The following is a 20,308-nucleotide window of genomic DNA, read 5'->3' on the forward strand; positions in this document are numbered from 1 at the left end:
TAAATCTAGGCGGGTTGCAATCTGCATCATGTGTCTGGTAACATGATCTTCACAATAGAATACTTTGGAAAAATAACTTTCGTGTTTTGGCAACGCATGGCAGAAATTATGAAAACATATGAATCAGCACACATGCCAACATAACAGAATACAGGCTGTACATAACCTTGGACTATTGCGAAAAAGCATCCTTATATTAAGGAATTGTGTCATATTCCGGGAACCGTTGTAATAAAGGGTCCTTGCAGCAAAGTGGGCAGAGAAACGCTAAGAAGGTCTATTGCTGCTGACAGCTGAGCATCTCCAGCGTTTTCTGATTTTGCACCAATTACACAAATGCAAGAATTTGTTCTTGAAATTATAATAATATCAGATTAATTCTTGGTAAATATCCGCTCACATGCCAAACTGCCCTTAGTTTTAGCTGAACTTGGCAGCAATTTATCGGGACAGTTACCAATAGTCACAGAAATATAGAAAACATAACAGGAGACGATCGCTGTGCGGGATTGTAGTATTTGTAAACATCGTTTGCCAGTCCCATATTTGATAATGGAAATATGCCAACAAGTCAATTTATTACGACGGGCTTGGTGATGCAGTACCAATACCCTGCATTGGTAAACTGGCGAAAGCAGTATCCCCGCATTAATATAGTTAATCTGAAGCACTGTGGATATGTAGAATCAGAGAATCGTAGTGGTGTTTTTGTGATTAACAAACAACTGACTGAACGAAGTAAACATCCCGGGTGGGAGACAGCTGTGTTGTGCAGCTCGGTGACGCCCCGATTTCCTGCCCCTTGAAGGTTTGCAATCTTTCACAATCGTTGGGCATTAACCTCGCTTCTCTGACTCCAACTGAACCCTTGTTAGCTTGAATTATTTAAATATTACTAGTTGGTGTAAAAAAGTTGTGAAAACTAAGATTTAAGTTGCGATTCACTGTTAGTGAAAACTAATTAAACAGATTTATTGTAAAATGAAATAAAATGGTTCAATTTGCTCATTTTGTTTTTCCTGAGTGACACGGGGGCGCAATGGTACGTGCCATCGTGTAACCGGTACCACAGGCAGAGTCTCACGCCTGCGATCTCCTGAACCGGCTAACTGAGACCTGTAGTGCATTTACGAGTTCAGGGGTTGGGGAAAGCCGAGCTTCTATAATCAGTGAGTTCATTCCCAGTCAACGAGCTCGGTCAGACGGGAGCGCAGTCAAGGGAACCGAGAACAGTGCTCACGGTTTGACCCGGTGACGCGTTTTGTTTCCCTTACCTCGCTTTAGGGTGTCACGCCGGAAATGCCACGTGTACTGACTGCGCTTGCGCGGGAGGTCAGCGCTTGAATTTGGGTCCGAGTGGGTGTTGATGTGATCGGGAGCTGGAGGGTGGTGCGCATGCGCGGCCTACGGAGGACGGCGTCACAATCGGCGGCGGCGGCGCGCACGCACGCGGGACCTTCGGAGGATAGCGTCACCATCGGGCGGCGGCGCGCACGTGGCCTTCGGAGGACGGCGTCGTAACCGGGCAGCGGCGGCGGCGCGCACGCACGGCCTTCGGAGGATAGCGTCACAACCGGGGCGGCGCGCGCGGCCTTCGGAGGACGGCGTCACAATCGGGCGGCGCGCGCGGTCTTCGGAGGGCAGCGTCACCGTCGGACTGTGCGCGGGACCTTCGGAGGGCAGCGTCATAATCGGGCGGCGTCACAGCCGAGTGTCTGAGTCATAATCGCAGGCTCGGGCGTCACGGAGCAGCCTGCGGCCGCGGCCTAAGCCCCGCTCCCCCGACCCGACCGGACCTCCCGCGCTGTGTCGTGCCGCGCCGTGCAGCCATGTCGGGGGCCAGCGCCGGCTACAACAGCCCGCACCTGGCCAGGGCCGCGCGGCCTTGTCTCAACGGTGAGTGCGAGAGGAGCAAAGCGGGGGCAGCGGAAAGTGCGGGCCCGTGGTTGGAGGAGGCCCCGAGGATACAGGTGCCGGCCTATAGCCGGGGCCTGGATGGAGGTGGGCGACCTGGGACTACAACCCCCCTCCCCCCCGACACTTGGCCGGGGACTGCCCGGGCCCCACGCTCGGCTCGCCGGCAACCCCGATTATCGGGGGCCGCTGGGTTTCTCGATTTATCCCCGGGCGGCTCCCTCCGGACGGCCGCATTGACCGATGTCCCGCCCTCCCCCCGCGGCCAGCCCCTCTGCCCCCCTCCCCCGGTTGGTTTTATTCCCCCCCCCACTTGTTTTCCCTGATCGATCTCTCTTTATTACCCCCACCCCCCCCCCGATTGATCTTTCCCCCGATCGATTCCCCGTTCCTCCCCCCACAACCGATCTCTGTTCACCGCGGCGATCCCGGTGCTGTCAACGTGTCAGTGCGGCTCGGTGACGCCCCGATTTCCTGCCCCTTGAAGGTTTGCAATCTTTCACAGTCGCTGGGCATTAACCTCGCTTCTCTGACTCCAACTGAACCGTTGTTAGCTTGAATTATTTAATTCTTTACTCGTCTCTTTTATTACTGATACCTATTACTAGTTGGTGTTCGTAATTCCAAGTGCTTTATGCTCGTTTGCCACTGACTCTGTCGCAGACTGTCTCATGATTATTTGAAACTGTCCCAGTTTTCTAAGTTCTGCAATTCCCCCAGAGTATTCAACTTCCATCTTGAACGGTGGTGAATACATGTCAAGAGCAGGATTTTACTTTCCGTGACCCTAGAAAGGGGGTTTTGAAAGTTCAAGAGATCTATTTCAAGATTAATGAAAACTCATTGCTTTGATATGTTCAGTCCATTTCGCCATACATTTTTCCCTTGCCTGAATATTTATAGCTTTGAGGTTATTAAACTTGTCATGGGGGGGGTGCCTATTGACACAGTTTTATTATGAATAACAATTGTTGGAATACAATGAAAACAGAAAATGCTGGAAAAACTCAGCAAGCCAAATGTTATTTAAGATTTCAAGCATCAGCAGTTTTTTTTTATTTTCTTGGTTCACTGAGAAAGGAAAGCTAATATACTTCGGTACCTCTCTTGTCACCCAAAGTGTGAGATTCATTTGGTCAATGCTGACTAATGGAAAGTCTCAGAATTTCTCAGACTGGACACTTGATCAACTCTAAATATACCCTCCTAATTTTAGTTCAGATGGTCATTCATGCATATTTTCTCACTTTATTTAAATTCATTAATCACAGTATTTTGTAAAAAAAAATTACACTGATATGGTTTTCTCTCATTATGACTGCTTATGATTTCTCCACTACATCTAAGTTGACTGTTTAACATCCAGTTCTGAATGAGTAGGATTTTGCACTCAACAACACATTGGAAAGGGCAAAGGCATCAACCTCATCCTCTCCTGGATGATGACCTAGTACAGTTTCAGCAAGTTCAGAACCTTGGTGTGATAATGATACTCATTGTGTTTTGGGCTGTATATCACCAGTGTCATTGCTAACATTTGTTCATTTCTGTCTCTAAGTGTCTGACTAGTCTTGCATCAACTCGGCTGTTAACCTCTGCCTCTTGTCTCCAGACTTGATTGTTTCAATGCAATAAAAAAAATGAAAAACTGAGAAATACTCTGGAGCAGCATCTGTGGAAAGATGAAAGTTAACATTTCAGGTCAAAATTATCTTTCATCAGAAGTGGAGTTCCCCAGATGTTGAAAAATACTCTTAAATTTGACAGAACTTTCTTTTTACAAATATAAAGAATTAAAAATACAATATTTAACTTTTGTTTGCCTGATATGGACACTCAGTCTAAATGGTTTCCTTCGCTGCCTTTTTTTTTACTGTTTACATGGGGGGGGGGCAGGTGTAAACTTGGTTTAAGATCTTATTCAAAACTTAAGAGTACAGAACAAATCTTTGAGGGTACAGCACTCCATTACTGTCCTAGTTATCGTCTTGGATCATGAGAGCAAATCTGTGAAGCAGGATATGAATCCATATCCTTTTAACTCGCAGGTCTTACTATTCCTCATAAGCACATGAATACCTCTAAAACTCTCATATTTCTAGAAAGGAATTTTTGAAGTATTGTTGTAAGGTTTGAATAGGATATTAATGAAAAATCTGAAGATAATAAAAAGTCATTAGTTTGAAACGTTAACTTCATTTCTCCATTTATTTTTGTCTCACCTGATGGTTTTTAGCAAATGTCAAAGTGTATAAAGCTCATCAGTAAGTTTGTCTGTTGCTGTCTCTCCAGGTGGGAGAGAATTTACATAACTTCCATTTGTATATCACCATGTAACATTGCAAAAATATTCCAAGGTTTTTCATGTGAGCATTACCAACCTAGAATTTGAAATGTTTGCTCTGTCTCTTTCCGAAAGATCTCATTGTGCTTTAATGCAGATTTATCTTCAAGTAGCTGTTTCCAGTTTATTTAAATATTAGCTTGGCTGAGTAAAGTTAAGATAAAATCCCATGGAGTTAGTCAAAGAAGACAACTAAAACTTTTGGTGTCTTGCCAACAATTATCATACCAAAAAAATAGATTATTTGATTGCATTTCACATTATCAGCTGTGTACCTTGCTCTATGCAAATTGACTATTACATTTATCTATATAATGCATTTGTGCAAAAGGAAAGCAGTCTTGGTGATAGTGACTTGGTGAGCCCAATGCCCATTTCTAGTGTCCAGTTTTGGTCTCATTGTCTAAGGAAGAAAATATTTCCCTTGGATTAAAGCACAAACTGCTGGCCATATTCAGCAGGTCATGTAGCATCTGTGCAGGTGGAAACAGTTCAGATTTTGGGCTGATGATCTGTAATCGAAAATGGCAGGATAGTTTTGATGAAAGGTCATTGATCTAAAACATTAACTTTGCTCCTCTCCACTGACGCTGCCTGACTTGCTGAGTATTAACAGCATTAATTTGTTATTATTTCAGACATTCACCCTATGCGGTATTTTGCTTTAGAATTGGGTTTGCAACAAAGATTTGGGCCTCACTCTGTTGTCCTGTCTGGAGAGAGTGGGTAGCTCAGGCCTGTTTTATTTAAATTTGGTAGAATAGGAGATAATCCCATTAAAGCATAGGAAGTAGTTGAGGCTTTCAGTGATCAGATATTTCCCCCAGCTAGAGTCTAGAACTAGTAGTCACAAAATGAAGAGTGGACCATTATAGGACCAAATATTTCCTCTCAAGGACTGTGAGCCTTTGGAATTCCACCTCAGTCAGTCGTGGATACTTGGTCATTTAAAATAGTAAAGACAAAGCTCATTGCACTCCCATTTCTTTTTGTGCTTTACGATCGAAACAATATTTCTGATGTATTTCACTGCCTGCAAACCATTTTGACATGATCTAGCAATGTCAAAGGCTGTGCAAAAGTGCAAGGTTACCTTCTCTCTTATTCTGCTACTCTGTTGTGGGTTATACAGGCAATGCAGCTTCCTATTAAGTCTCCTTGATAGTATTGAGTACCAAACAATGTGGGACTAGGGTTGATTTAGACTAAATCCACTGGGAAATATGGGTTTGAAGTTTTGAAGGGTCTTAGTAAGTGGTTTTGTTTTTACTATACTTTTTTGACTATAAATTACTGTAAAATAGTGAAATTAAGTGGACAGCATGCAATGGTTTTAATTTCTAACCTTGGGTTTTCTTCTTTAGCAAAATAACTGCTTCTTTAATCTATCCATTTGCCAAATAACCTTGTGACACATGCATAGGCAATACTTAAAGTGCCAGAGCTTTACATGTATGTATTTCCAATAAATGTATTTGAGGATTATGGTGCTATGAATGGATAACTAAGATTCACACAACTTTTTTTTCACCATTTTCTCAACATGCCTTAATATTGAAGACTGCCAACACTGTAATAGCTTTTCCATTGGATTTGAAAATGATAGCCATGTTCACAGAGCTAAAAAGAATCATTAAAAGTCAAAACTTAAAATGAAATTTTCAGAACTCGGAGGGAGAGCAATGTAACATAATCAAACATGATTTTGATGGTATCCTACCACTAATATGGAGTGACTGGCCTTCTGTATTAAAATAAGCTTCTCAGTATTTTAGTTTTTAGTACTTTAAGTTGATGGGAAAAACAATCATTCTAGACCTCCCACCACCTTTGAATGACTGCACGGCCTTGCCTTTGAGAGCACTTTCACGTGCTGTCCTTATTTTTGATTGAGATGCAAACTCGTGTTACTGGAAAAAAAGAAATAGATGGAAATCTTGTTTTTTTTTTATTAGCCTTAAGTCGATTTCTGTTTTATAATAATATTTTTCTGGATAAATATTGCAGACAAACCAGGAATGGTAGTATAATATAGTTAAACTCATGGGCATCAAATTATCTATATTTCTAAATTTTACATAAGAAACGTTGAAACTTCAGTGCATCGTCTTTTAGTCTTGATAGGAAACCTATCCATGCCTTTGTTTTGGAAACCCAGTGAGGCTTCAAAAATGGCAATTATTGTCTAAGTTTCACTTGTGGAAATCTTTTTGGGATAGCTTGGTAATGAAGTTTTATTTTTCTCTTCACCTTACCAAACGCAAGTTTGATTGCTCAGGTGTGAAAAGGGAGATTAAAAATTTAATTTCTTTGTGGCTCACTTGTTTCCATAGAGGAAGATCCAAGTTTTGGCCCATAGTGTGCAAATTTAGCTGCAACACTTGGGAAGGGAAAGTTGACCAAAGTCATTACCTCTGATTATTGTGTAATTTACTGTCCCTAAAGTGTACTTATGTGGGCATCACATGAGCTTAAGTATTATGTATTCTTACTGTGTAGGCTTGTATTCAAGAAATGGCATTTTGTAGAAGGCAAGAAATTAACTTGTGTTCATGTGAATAACATTAAAGGGAACATTTCTCTTTGCACAGAGAAAATTGGTGAAAGATTTAAAAAAAACTGCAGTTTGACAGTTACTGATTTACTGAAGGCCTGGTAAATATGACACTTAATGTGAAGATCATTGATTAGATTTGTACCCAACTGATTCGATGTTTAAGCCGTGTTGATTTGATGAGCCCAAGCTTTCCAGATATATTTTAGAGGGGTTGGTGTTTGTCATGCTGAGAATATCTTATAATTCTGTTTCAATTTGTGCCATAAATATCACTGAATTTTTAATGTCTCCAATGCAAGTACCTTTAAACACATGGTATTTCATCACTCGATATACAAAGGAGTTTTTTTAATGCAGTTTGTGATGTTCAAAATCTCCAACATTCAAATAACTATTGGAGCCACGTGGTTTTGAATTAAAGACAACTGAGGGAGGCTGTGTTAACTTTTAGGATTTTTTTTCAATTATCTCTGGCATCTCAGTTTTCACTGTACACCATGTCTGTTTATTTCAAACTGGAATTTGTATTGCAGTCACTTATTAGTTAGAAAACCAAGATTATAAATAGATATGTAAGCTATTTGTGATGTATCATTTAAGTATTTCCAAATCTTGAATTGGCTTCATTAATATTCTGGCTTCAATGTAATGTGGCATATCCTTGTTTCTGCCATAAAGGTCGGTGTTGTCACCAACAGATTAAAAAATTACATTTTTATATTAGCTGATAACTGCATTTTGGTGTTTCTTTTAAGAGGTGTCTTCTCTTTGTGCAGGATTGAGAGAGTAAAGTTTTATTGGAGTATCCTTAGCTTAGTTTTTGTAGGTGACAGAAAAGTATACTTTTGAGTTTTACAAGATATAGTTGAGGATATGCTCTTTTGATCAATTAATTAAAAAATTTAATATTTTTGTGAATTGGACTCTACTCGTATAAAGCCGCTATCTTAACTTGCGCCGCTTTACAATATATTTTAGTTGTGATTGATATTCTGCTGAGCTGCTATCAAACTAAAATCCACGTCTTTCTTTATCTTTAATATCTTAATTTCAAGTTTTACTGAGGTAAATAAGATTACACAAGAAATTTCTCTTTTATGGATTTAAGTATATCTAGATATATTTTGTAAATATAAGGATGGTGTTCTAACATCTGTATGTTATCTTTTCTCAGGTCCTGGTCCAAATCAATTGATGAATCAAAATTCTTCAGTTCCCACTGATCAAGGGTATAATGTGGTTCCTCAAACACCGCATGTGCAACAATTGCCAGCAAAGAACTTTCCACAGGTTCCTATTGAACAATATAATTATGAATATCAACAAAATCTTCAGCCTGTTGGTAATTTTCAGAGTGTCGGACAGACTGTCAGCAGACCTCCACTAAATGCTAACCTGTTACAGAAGGGGAACTCTGCTGGTGTACAGAGTGCTTCTTTGGCTGCATATCCAGGATCTTACTCAAGAATGCCACTGCCTTCTCAAAGTTCATTTGCACCACAGCCTGCTGACAGTGTTCCACCTAGAGCCTCAGTCCTTCCACAATCAAACTGGCAGTTTGGTCCTCCACAACAATCCCATCCTGTTAGCCAACCCCCAGCAGGGATGCAAAAAAATCATGTTTCAACTGAAGGAATTGGCCAGGGGCATATGCCTCCAGTGCCCATCTCCACCGTCTATGGAATGCCAGGTCCAAAGCCAGCACTGGCCAATCAGTATGGTAATATGGCTGGAAGACCTACTACTCAGAATTATGCAAACCAAGGTAAGATAAAATGTGTGCATTATTTTTCAATGCAAAGTATCAATGATGTGGCTAGTAATAAAGAGGTGTACTGAAGATATTTGTAGTTGTTCCTTTTGGGGTTGATGCTGTTTTTGGTTATGGAGATGTCTCCATCTCTCAAATAGTTATGTAATTTTGCTTTAGAATTAAAATGCAGTATAATTCCTGACGGGTTGGATAAACCATAATCAAATTGAATGGTGTGACAGGTTTGAGGGGCTGGGTGCCTACTTCTCCTGTTTTCTTGTTTTTGTTGTCAAGTTGTGTGTCCAAGCATTATTTGATAGATGAATGGAATTTCTTCAAAGTGAAGTTGAGGGATCAATCATTTAATAATAATAATGCAGTGTATTTACTAAATACACATTAATCTTGCTGCTCAGAGGATTTTCACATTTGCTGGTAAAGCTTTTCGAGAGGGCAGATCAGTTTGGTTTTAAATACAGTTAATGTCTTTACAAATGATCTAAGCATGATGTGGTCATGGTCTCAAGCCTCCCCCAGTTCAAGCAATAACTAACTTTTTCCATGACTTTATGAAATGGGTCTGTTTCTTTATTTAAAGATTATTTAATAAAAACTCTGCAGAGTATTTAAAAAAGACAACTTCCCTTCTAAGTACTTAATTTGAAGCAGAAATTTAAAGGAATTGAAACAGTGCAAAATGCTGACTGTAGCTATATCCTGAATTATGTGGCTTGTAACTTTGTCACAAAGTAGTATTGTGCTGTACTGCTCACAGACTTGCTTACCAGTCGAAAGTGAATTGTTGCATCTATGTTCCTATGACCGATAGCGATGGAAGCTTGCTGATGTTGGAGATGAGTATTGACCACCTTTGATTACCAGCAGGCAGCTGTGTCACAGTGTTCTAATGGAAGGGTCTGGAATGGTTTTTATCTTTCCACAATGCTGCTTTTAATGAGTGAATATTAGACTGAATAAAAAAAGTCCTTGTGGTTTAATAATTTAGGTTGCTTTATTTACAGTAAGTGCTTTTTGACCCTCATATTACAACCCTTTGGGTTACGGAAATTTGCCCTTAGAATTCACAAATCGCTACATGAAAACTTCAGATATGGAATAAAATTCACTCTCGTGGATTTTTGTGTGTGTGGAGAAAAAAGTAAATAAATCAACCCAAAATTTATTTTTCTCAACAGAAAATCGCAGAATCGTCATTTTCTAAGAATGTAAACCCCCCCCCCCCACCCCGTATTAATGATCTAGACTTGGGGATGCAAGCACAAGTTCTAATTCTGTATGAAATGTGACATTAAAAACAGAATATGTTGGAAATGTTCAGCAAGTCAGGTCATATCTGTGAGAATGCTTTTGGTCAAAGACCCTTCGTCAGAACTGGGAAGAAGAGAAAAGACACTCAAGCTGTAGCGAGTGGGGGAGGGGATGACTCTGGGGTAAAACTAGGATGACTGACGGTGAGCTGTAACCGAAGTTCTCTGGTCAGTGGGTGAATGGAAGTAGTTAGAGAGTGAGAACATAGAGAAAAGAATTTTGAATTATAAAATGCAGAGCAAAAATATATATCAGGCAGGTCAGGCTGGGCATGACCTCACTTGCAGAGAAATAAAAAGGGGCAGGGGAACAAACAAGCTGAGCCAATATCATTAATGAATGACTGACCCAACAGACAGAAATCCAATATCTGAAGTTGTAGAATTCAGTATTAAATGCAGAAAATTGCAATGTGCCCAAATGGAATATGAGACTGTTCATCAAGCTCGCGTGGACGTCATTGTAACACTGCAAGTAAGTATGCTGAATCTTTATAAAACACTGGTCCAACCTCAACTCATTACATTTGTTGGAAGAATGTGAGGGATCAGAAAATGGTTCCTGGGATGAGTGATTACTATTGCAAGGATAGGTTGAAGAAGCTGGGTCTCATTCCTTTGGAGAGGAGGCTGAGGGGAGATTTGGTAGAAGTATATAAAATGGTCAATGTTTTGGGGAAGATGGATAGTGGAAAGCTATTTTCATTGGAGGGATCAAGAACTTGAGGTCAAGGTATAAAGTGAAAGGAATTAAGAGTGAAATAAGGAAAAACATTTTTATACAGCATGTAGTTGGAATTTGGAAGAGCTCACTTGCAGATTTGGTGATGGCCTTCAAGAGCGAATTTGATAAATATGCTGGAGAAAAATCTGCAAAGCTATGGCTAGAGTACCAGTGGGTGGAACTAGCGAGTTGCTCAAGGATAGACTAGCAAATTGATCTTGTGTGATTAGTCCAATAAAAACACCTCTGCATTAGGATTCATTGCTTCAGGGAAGCAGTATGTATGTCAGATCCATGTTTTTATAATGCAAGTTGTTGTTCCTCATCTTGACCAGTTATAGAATTCAAAACTTGCTTGTGATACCAATTGGGGAAAAAATAGTAAATGTAACTTCACCAGCTAAGTTTCTTAGTGCGCATCTAGAGATGTACACATATTGACATGAGTTCCTGATCCTAAAGTTAATCCATAACCTACGTAGAAACAATTCATGAATGTCTGTACGTGGAATATGCATGTTCTAATGTATCGTTTTGATTTGTAGCTTGTTTGAGATTGAATTTTGTTTCCATAACTTGTTAGCAAAAGAGAGACAAATAGTTGTCTAAGATGTGGATGTGTTTTGGATGGTCATATCTTCCATACAGGCTAGTAACCTTTATTTAATTTTTAGTTTAAGTTCAGCATGTGTCTATTGCAGTTCAAAATCAGGTTGAGATTGTTGCACTGAATCCATCCATTAGGCTTTTAATATCGTTTACTGAGATAAGATTTCTCTACTAGTCACGTACATCAAAACACACAATGAAATGCATCTTTGCGTAGAATGTTTTGGGGGCAGCCCACATGTGTTGCCACACTTTTGGCATATTTGCCTAGAAAACAAATTACTAGTTTTTGTTGTAATTGACGCTAAATTTTAGATGTAGAAGTTAATTAGTTTAGGTTGCCTTAATTATGCAGTTGGAAGGATCACCTTTGATTGCAAATTTTTCTTGGTTTCTTGATATATTGTACTGTTCATATTTGGGAGCTTGATCTCTCTCTTTGCCATATGCATGCTTCTGGCCTCTTAATGTTGGCAGTGCATCTGTTGCATGATACTATGGCTAATTCACCATAACCCAAATGACCCTGGGTTGATGTATTGTATTCCCCATTTCTAATTGGGCAGTTTAAAACTACTTGTGTTGATTTACATCACAAGACCCTGGAATCCATTACCCATTCTGTAATGCAATGCATTTCCTTGGGAGGAGGAATAAAAATATCCCGGTAGTACCATGTATGTTTGTTCAGCATTTATTTTTCAAGAAAGTGGTGTTGCTGTCAAAGCTATATTTTGTCCATCTTAATTGCCCTTGAAAGGAAGGTAATGACACATCTTTTTGAACTGTTGCTGTCTTCCTGGTGATGGTACTCCAATAATGTTGTTGAGTAGCAAGTTCCAGAATCTAAGTGAAGGAATGGCAAAAAATTTCCAAATGGGGTTAGTTTGTGACTTGGGCATCAATCTGCAAGTCTGTTCCTTGAATTTGTTGCCCTTGTTCTCCTTCAAGGTCATAGGTTTGGGAGGTGTTGTCAGAGTGGCCTCAGTGAGCAACTGCAGTGAGTTTTGTCGGTAGTGTCTTGCCCTTGACAACAAGGCAGCAGTTGATCAAGTGTGACATCCAGGAGTCCTGCTTAATTGGCATTGAGTGGAAAATCCTTAAATGCTTGGAGCCTTGCCTCACACAAAGGAAGATGAGAGCCGTTATGGAGTCAATGATCCCAGATACAGGCTGTCCTCAGTGCATTATTTTAATCCCAACCTTGTTCAGTTGCATAATCAGTGACTTCCATCACCAGAAGTGGGGATGTACAGGCATTACCAAACAATGTTTAATCCCATTTCCAACATCTCAGCAAATGAACCATGACCTAGGAAACATTAAGGCATTTAAAAATCAGTGCCTGAAGTGGCAGGCATTGACTATCTCCAACTGGAGAGAATCTAACCACATTCTTGATTGGCAACATTGCCATCATTGAATCCCCCACTGGGGACCCATCTGGGGTCACCATTAGCCAGAAATATGACTGACCAGCCACATTCATAAATCGTAATTACAAGAGCAAGCTGGGGTTCCTTTTGTAAATTGCTCACCTTCCAACATCTTGCAGCTTTTCCACTAATGGCCAGGCACAATTTAGAATGTGATGGAATACACTCTACTTTTTCCTGGATGACTGCAGCACCAATGATAGTCAAGCTCAACATTATCTAGGACAAAGCAGTCCACTTGATTGGTGTCCTGAGCATTCATTTCCTCCACTGGTGCACAGTTGCAGTCTATTTTTGCAAGCACCATCTGGAAAATGTACTACATTTTACTTGCCTAACCTGCTTCAACTACGTTGGAATGTGCAACCCCTACCTTATGAAGGGCAAGGGCCTTAGGAGCATAGGAACACCACCATTTGCAGGCCCCCCCTCCCCTGCCAGTCACACACCATCCTGAATTAGAAACGCAGCACCTTTGTTTCATTGTACTACATCTAAATACTGGCCTTTCCCAGCAGCATTGGGAATACCTTGATGTCAAAGAATTGGAGCAGTTGAACATGGCAGCTTGCCACCTCCTTTGGAAGAACATTTAAACATGGGCAATCCATGAAAAATGGATACACTGGGGGGAAAAAATGACTCTTCGGTGCATGATAGCAAATGTGAAGATCAGCCAATGTTGGATTTGTCTATCAAGAGAGGATCTGGTTATCCTTAATGTTTCACTGCTGTATTTTTGTTTGGGAAGAATTTGCTAATGAGAGATTGGGAATAGGCAATAATGCACTAAATTTAGTGACCTTTATAATTATGTCCATATTGGATATAGGTGAATATTTGTCATATAGTTACTTTGAAATATTGGAAATCTGGAAAGAAATGATTTGTGCTCGGAACAATGATTTTTTTAAACTGAAAATTAATAATGATGAGCTGTGAATTATCTTGATAATTATTAAACATTGCAGATAAATAATCTGATGATAAGTTCAAACAAAGAGCTATTGACATTTGCACAATGAAGTGGTTTTGCTGATATCTTTTTAAGCCACTTAATGAAAGTTGGTAATTGCGATGATTGCTGTGAGGAAGCAAGTAAATTATCTATTGGTGGCCACCCATCTTGCAAACTTGGTGTTCTGTGGTTTGTTGCAGATTTTGGGTACTCAAAGAATAGTTTCTAGATGCAATTAGTAAAGTTGGAGTAGAGAGGGATGATTATTAGTGAGCCTTGAAGAAATGGATAGTTTGGCAACTGCCCAATGGTAAAGTGAACAGAATTGTGACCAATGATAATTAGCTACACCTCTTTCCACAAAGTGTAATTGTAGACCATGTAATGATGAAAGTATTCCCTGTGTTAACATTCCCTTTGGGGGTTCAGTTAACTGAGTGATTTTTTTTAAGGAAAATGTAGTTTTTTTAAAATTGGGCAAGGATGGCTATGTTAAAGAAAGTACTGCAAGATTAAACCATTCCAGATCATTGTCAGATGGAACCCCTTTACTCTGTTGTTTCCTTTTTAAAGCAGTGGAGCATGATGAGATATACACAGTATGGATCCATTCTTCAGGTAAAAACCTAGTTATTTAGCCAGTCACCACACAATGACTCCTGCTGGAATACCTTTTCTTAACGTCACCCAGTAAGAGTCATTGTTTGGTGACTGGCTGAGAATGTTGGCTTTTGTCCCTCCAATCATCCCCACCCAAATTACTTGTGCGCTGATTCTTACAGGCACACCTAAGATCCATTTACTCAACAGACCAGTAAGTAAATGCCTAGGATTTTCTTAGTCCATTGTGACTGGCTTTTGCAAATGAATTGATCAAGACTGGCTTTGGAACACAACATAGAACAGTGCAGCACAGTACAGGCCCTTGTTGTGACAACCTATATAAACCTACTCCATGATCAATCCAATTCTTCCCTCCTACACAGCCCATAGCCCTCCATTTTTCTTGCATCCATGTGCCTATCTAAGAGTCTTTTAAATGTCCCTATTGTATCGGCCTCTACCACCACCCACGGCAGTGCTTTCCAGGTACCCACTACTGTGTTTACAAAAAAAAGAAGCCTACCTCTGACACCTCCCCTAAACTTTCTTCCTCTGACCTTAAACTGATGTCCTCTGGCATCGACCATTGCCACTCTGGGGAAAAAGATGTTGGCTGTCCACTCGCCACCTATGCCCCTCCTAATCTTGTACACCCCTATGAAGTCGCCTCTCATCCTGCGTCACTGCAAAGAGAAAAGCCCTAGCTTGCTCAACCTTTCCTCAGAAAGACATGTTCTCTAATCCAGACAGCATCCTGGTGAATCTCCTCTGCACCCTTTCTAAAGCTTCCACATCCTTCCTACAACAAGGTGACCAGAACTGAACACAATTCTACAAGTGTGGTCTAACCAGAGTTTTATAGAGCTGCAACATTATGTCGTGGCTCTTGAACTCAGTCCCCTGACTAATGAAGACCAGCGCCCCACACGCCGCCTTAACCACCCTATCAACTTGCGTGACAACTTTGAGGGATCTCACTGTACTCTGTTTTCTATATTTTTTTAACCCCCACTTGTTTAACCTACCTGGAACTCTCTTCATTCTTGTCACAATTTGCTTTCCCACCTATCTTTGTGCCTTCAGCAAACTTAGCCATAGTACACGCTTTGGTCTAAGTCACTAAGGTTGCAAGCGCCAGCATGATCCCTGTGGCATCCCATGAGTTGTGGCTTTCCAGTTTGAAACTTACTAAGTGCCTTTGGCAAATCTAACACTGCATCTACTAGTTCTCCTTTCCACCCCTGCTGTTACATTGTTAACAATAATAAATTTATTTGAACATAATTGCCCTTTCATCATTTCCTGCAATTAAGAAGGGTCAGCATGGTTTCACTGATTTTTCTGAATGTCCTGCTAATATTTCCTTTAATAATGAGTCCCAGCGATTTCACATTGACAGACTAACTGGTCTATAGTGTACTGCTTTCTGTCCCCCCCCCCCCCCCAACCCCAAGAATGTGCCGGGGCCCTTCTTATTCAGGGAAGTTTGGAAAATCATAACTAGTGCATCCTCTTTCTCTGTAGCCACTTTTAATGCTCTAGGACATAGCTCATTATGTCTAAGGGATGTTGGCCTTTAATCCTGTAAATTAGCCAAGTACTTCCCCTTTGGTAGTTTGTTTGGCCTTTGAACAAATATTTTGTATTGTCTTCAAGGCAGAAGACATTGGAAGCACCTCATATTTAAAGTCTGCTGTTGCCATATTTGCAATTATTAGTCCATAGTCATGTCCACTAATAGGCCCAAATCTACCATAACTAAGCTAATCTATTTTCAGACTTTTTGCAAGACTTCATACAAATTTTTTTTGTGAACCTTCTTAAAGTTTTCCAAATCTGGCCAATTATTAACCTTTGAAACATAATATGACTTTTTTTTTCAATTTGCTATCATTTTTAACTTGCTTAGTTATCTACTACTTTAATTCTCAATGGAATACATCTGTATTCCAGATCACGAAATCCTCAAGTCAATGTTCTCTGCCCTTTTTAATTAATTTTGCCTGTCCACTTTAGCCAATTTATCTTTTTTAAAGTTCAGCCACTTGCTTCAGACCCAAGTTTCTCACTCTCAAACCTAATCTGAAATTTCATTTTAAGATCTCGCTCTCGCTCTCACTCTTCCCCTGAGGATCACTTACTCTGAAATCATTAATCTAGTCTCGCTGTACATAAACTGATCTGAAATAGCTGGTTCCAGAATGTATTATCCCAAGAAAAACTGGTCCAAATATTCTCTGACCTTGAGGTTACCTTTGCCATTTTACATAGATTAAAGTTACCCACGATTATTGTTTTCTTGCAGCCCCATTATTTCTTGGTTTACACTGAACTACAGTATAGCTACTGTTAAAAGGCGTACAGATTACTTCCACAAATGCCACTTTTTCCCTTGCTGTTTCTTACCTCCACTGAAACTGATGTCACAGCTTAACCTTGTGAGCCAAGGTAATTTTTTTTCAGACAATTTGCTGCTTTACTGATCTCATTCCTTATTAATGGAGCTAACCCAACAATCATTTTTTTTCTATCCCTAGGAAATGTCATTTGCTCTAGAATATTTAGTTCCCAATCTTGGTCATCTTGCATCCTTGCCCTTGTAGATCATATCAGCTTGTTTCTACTATGATAATTTATCAGTATTGTAAACGTAGTGTGTGTTCAGATAATGAGCTGCCTTCAGTAGTGCTTTTATTAAAAATCCTGATTCTAGTTGTAGGTGCACTTTTATGTTTGTACGCTCTGTTCCTTCCTGCCACTGGTTAATGTTACTCACTTTGTTACCCTGAAATGTCACTGTTTTTCTATATTTCCTGTAACCGTGCATCTACCACCTACTCCCATTGCACTTTATTTTAACTAACACCCCGTCACTCCATTTGCCTGGGCACAGGTTGCAACCTGATTCAAGTAAAGCTCCACTTCCCTGCATTAACGTTAAATCCCCTAATATATAAAAGTCCTGAATATACTCAGTGACTGAGGTTCCTTTTGGGTAGAAAATGCCAAATGTTCATTGCAGAAGAAATTTCTTCTTCTCTGCCTGATAGCGACCCCAATCTTGAAGGTCTTCCAGCATCCTGCCCTTTTGCACATCACACCCCAACTGTCAAGAGCCATGGTGAGACCTGGGAAATGTGGATTTTTTTTTCATGTTTTAGGAACCACTGCTCAGCGAAGGTAGACATTGATGACAAAATTCACCACCACCTCTGAAGTACCAGTGATACCTGCAGCTGACAGAAGAAAAGGGTGCTGAAAGATCAAGGCCTCCAACATGGTGTCCCCTTATCTTGAGGCTGTGACAATTGATTCTTGATACCCCAGCCACAGAAAATATCAACTCTGCATCTACCCCAAGTGGTTCATTAAGAATTTTGTACACTTCGATGAGGTTGTCTTTCATTCTGCAAAACTCCATTTGTTTTGACCAGAATTTTGCCAAGGTGTTTTCTTGGGAATAATTCTGTGTTTATCAGCATTTTAAAAGACTGATGAATGTGTTTCACCCCAGCAATGATTTTGAACATTAATATTCCCAAAGGCTTTTGGGATGAATACAGCATTTCTGAGTCTTGCGGACAGCTGTACCCATTAAGCTTTTGAGGAAGGGGGAATTTATTTCCTTCAGCTGTTTTTAAAAGTTTAATTTGAAAAGTCCCTTGGTTTCTCATGGCATGACTGGGCAGAAATTTTAGTCAATGTTGAATGAATTTTCCTTGGAGTTTTGGCTAACCCACATAGAAAATATACAGCCAAAAATATACTATATGAAAACTTGTGAGTTTTTTTTACAGGTATTCTTTGGGATTTTGCTCTAGGTCCACAATATTTTGTGGAATAACATTTTAGCTTTGTGAAATGGAGTATAAGCTTGTATGTGTAACCAAAGATCTTGAGTTAATGGTTATTTCATTGTCTGCAGGATCAGTTCATCCACCAGTCAGTCAACCATCACACAACATGTATCAACCAGGCAGGGCGCCTCTGGGTCCCCCTCCAAGTGGAGGCCCTCCTTTGATCAGACCATCTCAACCTCTGGCGAACACTAATCACGATGTACCACTGGCTCAGAATATTTCAAGAGACTCTGAAGGTAAAACTTCTGAAGAACAGTACGTGGTTTTCATTTAATTATAGAGTACTGGTGCACAGACATATCAGTGAACACCTGCTAAGTCATTTTATATATGAATGTAGATAGAACCCAAATGCAACAGAATAAATCTGGCAGCTCAGAACTTTAGTGGTGCTGGACGACCAGATTATCCAGACTGTTGGATGTTAACTCCTATTAATACCCCAACCATTTTTTTAATTCTTTTTTAGATGATGCACAGTGGTATATTAGTGAGCCAGGTAAGTTAAAGTTAGCATGGGGAAATGGGGCACTGGTGTACTGGATGCCAAACCATTGGGACTTCTGAATAGTGGATTATTGCAGTTTTAGTGTAAATAGAAATTAATACTGATCAAATTTTTGTTTACCTCAAACCAGAAGCTAAGCTTCAAAAGCATATGTGGCACATTTATTTCTCTGGAGCCAGTAAAAATTGATTTCAAGCTTAAAGAATGCAAAATAGTTGAGAGTTTTGTTTTTAAGATATTTTTGAAATTTCTTGAAGCTATATGTATGGGAAGTAGTTAAATGTAACAGTGTTAGATTTAGAATGTCATTTTATGCAGTTCATCTTCCTTAACTGCTACAGTCCTTCTCATAAAGATTCTTTCATAATGCTGTTAGGTAGGGAGTTCCAGGATTTGGACCCAGTGGTAAAGGAATGTCAGCCTATTTCCACATTTGAGTCGAGGGGTTCCTGCTGGTGATAGTGTTTCCAATATGCCTTCCCATGTCCTTAGTGGTAGAGGTTATGGATTTTGGAGTAGCTGATCAAAGTTAATTGCTGTATATTTTGTAGATGGTACATACTGCAGCCACATGCCAATGATAAAGGAATGAATTTTTATTATGAAGGGTGGTGTGTAGTGAGGTGGGCTGCTTTTTCCTGGGCAGTGCTGAGTTGCTTGAGTGTTGGAGCTGTGCTTATCCAGGCAAATCGAAGACACTGCTGTCATGCTCCTGACTGCTTTGCAGATTATGGAAAGGCTTCAGGATTTTGCGTGAGTTGCTGATCTCCACCCTCTAATCTGCTCTTGTAGCCACAGTATTTATGTTGCTGGTCAAGTTGAATTTCTGGTGAGTGGTGTCGATCAGCACGTTCACGGTGGTGATGTTAGTAGATTTCAAGGGTAGATTCTCCATTCTCAGAGACTGTCAGCATCTTGCAGTTTTGTGGTGTGAATATTACTTGCCACTTGTTTACCCATGTTTGAATCTGGAGTAGGTTTTGCTGCACACAGTTACAGTTTGTTTAATGGAGTTGAGAATGGAATTGAACAGTTGCCAAAAGAAGCAACCCCACTTGATGACAATGTCATTAATGGAGCAGTTTAAGATGATCGGGCATGGGCGGCCTTGAAGTCCTGCAGCAATACCCTGGCCCTGGAATTATTGATCTCTAGCAACCACAGCCATATTACTTTATGCCAGGCATGACTTCAATCACTGGAGTATCTTCTGCTTGGATTCATTTGACTTGATGGTCAAATACTGCCTTGACGTCAAGGGCAATCACATTCTCCTTGCCTCTGGAATTTGACTCTTTGATTCCTATTTTGCCCAAGGCTATGATGAGGTCGGGAGTCAAGTGATTTTGGCAAAACCCAACCTGGGCAGGTTTTTGAAGAGTGCTTGTTAGCACTGTCCACAACACATTGCACCACTTTGACAGTAGTCTGATTGTGTGGCAATTAGCTGGATTGGTTTCACATACAACTTTGCAACATTATCACATATTAAAAAATGTCAGTCCAACACTCACTAATATTAGAATTAGTGTCCAAAGAATTGATGATCGATGTAGGCTTTAAGGAGCATTGTAAGGAAAGAAAGAGGTGGAGAGGTTTAGCAAAAGAAGTCCAGAGTAGCAGGATTTGGTGCTTGAAGACTTGGTTGGCACTAGTGGGAGTGATAAATCAGGAATGCTCATGAGGTGAGAATTGGAAGAATGTAGACATCTTG

The 20,308-nt window shown here is 40.2% G+C and overlaps 1 protein-coding gene across 1 annotated transcript in view; it reads left to right on the forward strand.

The window, feature by feature from the left end:
• The first annotated feature begins 1,554 nt into the window (after positions 1-1,554).
• sec24a (SEC24 homolog A, COPII coat complex component) overlaps positions 1,555-20,308 on the forward strand; it is a 50,146-nt gene continuing 31,392 nt past the window's right edge. Inside the window, exons 1-3 of the mRNA XM_052014364.1 lie at positions 1,555-1,896; positions 7,990-8,580; positions 18,152-18,322. Of these exons, the coding sequence (XP_051870324.1) occupies positions 1,830-1,896; positions 7,990-8,580; positions 18,152-18,322 (829 nt within the window). The 5' untranslated portion in view covers positions 1,555-1,829. The remainder of the gene's footprint in view (positions 1,897-7,989; positions 8,581-18,151; positions 18,323-20,308) is intronic.

This window comes from Pristis pectinata, chromosome 4 (assembly GCF_009764475.1).
Source record: "Pristis pectinata isolate sPriPec2 chromosome 4, sPriPec2.1.pri, whole genome shotgun sequence".
Classification (NCBI taxonomy): Eukaryota; Metazoa; Chordata; class Chondrichthyes; order Rhinopristiformes; family Pristidae; genus Pristis; species Pristis pectinata.